Source organism: Aplysia californica, unplaced genomic scaffold, assembly GCF_000002075.1.
Source record: "Aplysia californica isolate F4 #8 unplaced genomic scaffold, AplCal3.0 scaffold01391, whole genome shotgun sequence".
Lineage (NCBI taxonomy): Eukaryota > Metazoa > Mollusca > Gastropoda > Aplysiida > Aplysiidae > Aplysia > Aplysia californica.
In genome coordinates, this window is record NW_004798661.1 from 87,767 (window position 1) to 90,476 (window position 2,710).

Genomic DNA, 2,710 nt, shown 5'->3' on the forward strand with positions numbered 1-2,710 from the left:
AAAAAAAATCTGTAAAATCTAAACGAATTCGAGACCTAATCTTATAATCCTGTCCGACAAATAGAATGCTTTCTAAAAGTTCTGAAGTGAAATCTAGCTCCCTTGGTGAACTTGGACCACAAAGTATAGCTTTTATACCCAGCTTTTTGCACCCCAATTCTCCCCTTGAATCATATTGCATGCAACATTAGACAACTGTAAAACATAGTGTCCCATCTGCAAATGAGGTTCTTTCTTTTGAATAACATCGCCATCACACAGCCCAAACTGCTCATTCCAGCACTAGCCCAGCAATGAAAGTCAATTAGTCTTCTATTCCATTTCTCTACCATCACAGCCTTAAGGGGAGGAGCGACCCTTGAATTTGCAGATTTGGGCTCAGGCTATGCAAATTTTTTGTTGGCCGATGTTTGAAGATCAACCAGTTTTTTGTCTAAAAATAGCATGGATACAATTGAAAAAGTCTTTATTCTCCTGGTAAATTGCCTTTGAAAACCTGAGGATGGATTAATGTAGTGAATTTTCATAATTATTGTCGTTTTTCGCAAAATGTAATTTTTTTTTACAGTTTTTTCGCTGCTCCTTCCTTAGTTTTCATTCTTTGGACATTAAGCTTTCAGGAAACATAGATGGCAAGGCTGCCATCAATGTAAAAGAGATATTTGTGAAAAAAATTACTCTTTTCCATTGGCAAGCAATTACGCAACCTAAATTTAGTAAAGTTTTTTATACTTTAGGAAAATTCTTCTTTTTTTTTTCGTTTGCACATATTGAAAAATCATCAACTGCATCTGAACACTCTCACTTTCAGGGGGAAATTCTTTTAGCTAACTGCACTTTGATAAGGGTTTTATGTAGCATAAAGAGAAAAAATGCGACCTACAACTTAATCTTATTTTGAAGGCTGTAAGCTGTTGAGTTTAGAGTGATTGAGTTTGGTGTATCCTGCAAAACAGTGTAATCTCTTTATTTGCAGCTCTCGATTTTATAAATACTCGGGCTTCGTTCCTTCATTCTTCTATTTCAGGAATCAAAAAATAATTATACTATTGTATGAAAATTTTTTTAATGGATTTTGTAGATATTTTTTACATGAGTGCTTTTTCAAATCATTTTGGTTTAGAGATATTTTTGTTTGTTTCATAAAGAAAAAATCACAAACTATTCAACGATGAGACCGTCAGTTTATAAAGCAGGAAATTATACTTTAGAATTCTTTAAGGCGCAGTTCAAAGGTTCTTTTATTTTTTAAAGTACAAAGTCAATTTCGAGAAAATTAAAATCTACAAGATTTTTTTCAATTTTGATGAGGGATTCTCCCTTTAATGTGAATAACAAAAAAAAAAAAAAGATAAATATTTACTATGTCACTGATAGTGATGTCCTCGACTCCCACGCCTCTGGTGTACCCGTGGTGTTCTACATGCTGAAAGCCCCTGTAAGGCAAATGGTGAGCCGTGGCAAGTTCTCCAGCCTGCACTGTGACAGCTGAGAGAATCCACACAATTGGCTGCCAAACAACTTTTTTGACTTTTCAGCAAATAACATGCCACTTTTGTCAACACAGCGCTCTGCCCACTTCTCTGAGACTCTCCATTCAATTCAGGGATCATTATATTTCTACTACACTCTAACCAAAAATATTTTTAAACTTTTAAAAGGCCGTTCGGTACACAGAAACTAAAATGTGGCACGGCAAGCAGCTTTCCCAAGCTCTTCCTGTTTCCACATTTTTCAATTTCAATCTGAAAATGGAGACAGCCATTTCAATTCACGCCTGAAAGCACTATAGGAGCCTTCATAAGCTGCTGCCACATTGGTGGAGTCAGCAGCCTCTTTTTACGCTATGCGTGTGCAATTGAAATATAAAATTTGAGCACTGAAGCCAAACCCACCATTTAGACAACAGAGCAAGGCAAATTTTTTATTTTTTTGGTTTCGGAAAATGACTCCATATGATGTGCTTCTTCCGCGTAAAAATCAGGTTACACAACTTTTGGATTTATCTTTTCTTTCCGCACACAGCCATGTAGACTGATGTGACGGCAAAGTGCAACATCTGCTCATCACTCCACTAAGCAGACTTCCCATGAGCAACTCCATGGTTTCCTCAACAAAGGCAGTGGTAGGAACAGACCACAAAATCCTCTTCATGTGACCTAGGGACAACAAAACTTTCTCCGTCCGCTGAGATCTCACCTATCATTCAGTGACATTCTTGTAGTGCTTTTCAGCACAATCTTGGTCGGTACAGTTGTCATGGTGATAGCAAGTGATACACCTGGAACACGAAGTCAAAGGGAAAAAAAATTGATTAGCATCCGCAGTTTACCACACACAATGTTTGGTCAGAAAAGAAAACGGATAAAGCTGAGTGGTGAAGTGAACAGTCAATGACAATGTCAATACAGTAACAAATAAAAAGCTATGTTATAGTCAAACATCATATAATGTAAGCTAATGTAACAACAGGGGGGGGGGGGGGGGGGGGGGCTAGCCCCCCTGGCAACAACAATTTAAAAACACACACACATACATATTTATGAGCCATTGCCAAAACGTGGGGGAAAACACACACATCTCACGTGTGCACAAAATGTGATGCATTAGTCATGATTAGTATTTATTCCTCCAAAATGTATACACATGATGTCAAATATAGGATGTAGAACCTGCATTAGCAGTTTCAGACCCCATGTCAGCTTTACAA

General features: G+C 37.4%; 1 protein-coding gene across 2 annotated transcripts in view; it reads right to left on the minus strand.

Annotated features, from left to right (window-relative positions):
* Positions 1-2,710, minus strand: part of LOC101862241 (chromatin target of PRMT1 protein) — a 23,444-nt gene that overhangs the window by 19,180 nt on the left and 1,554 nt on the right. For both annotated transcript variants that reach the window (XM_005112749.3, XM_013090651.2), the window contains exon 2: positions 2,200-2,281. In XM_005112749.3, coding sequence (XP_005112806.2) covers positions 2,200-2,261 — 62 coding nt within the window. In that variant the 5' untranslated portion in view covers positions 2,262-2,281. The remainder of the gene's footprint in view (positions 1-2,199; positions 2,282-2,710) is intronic.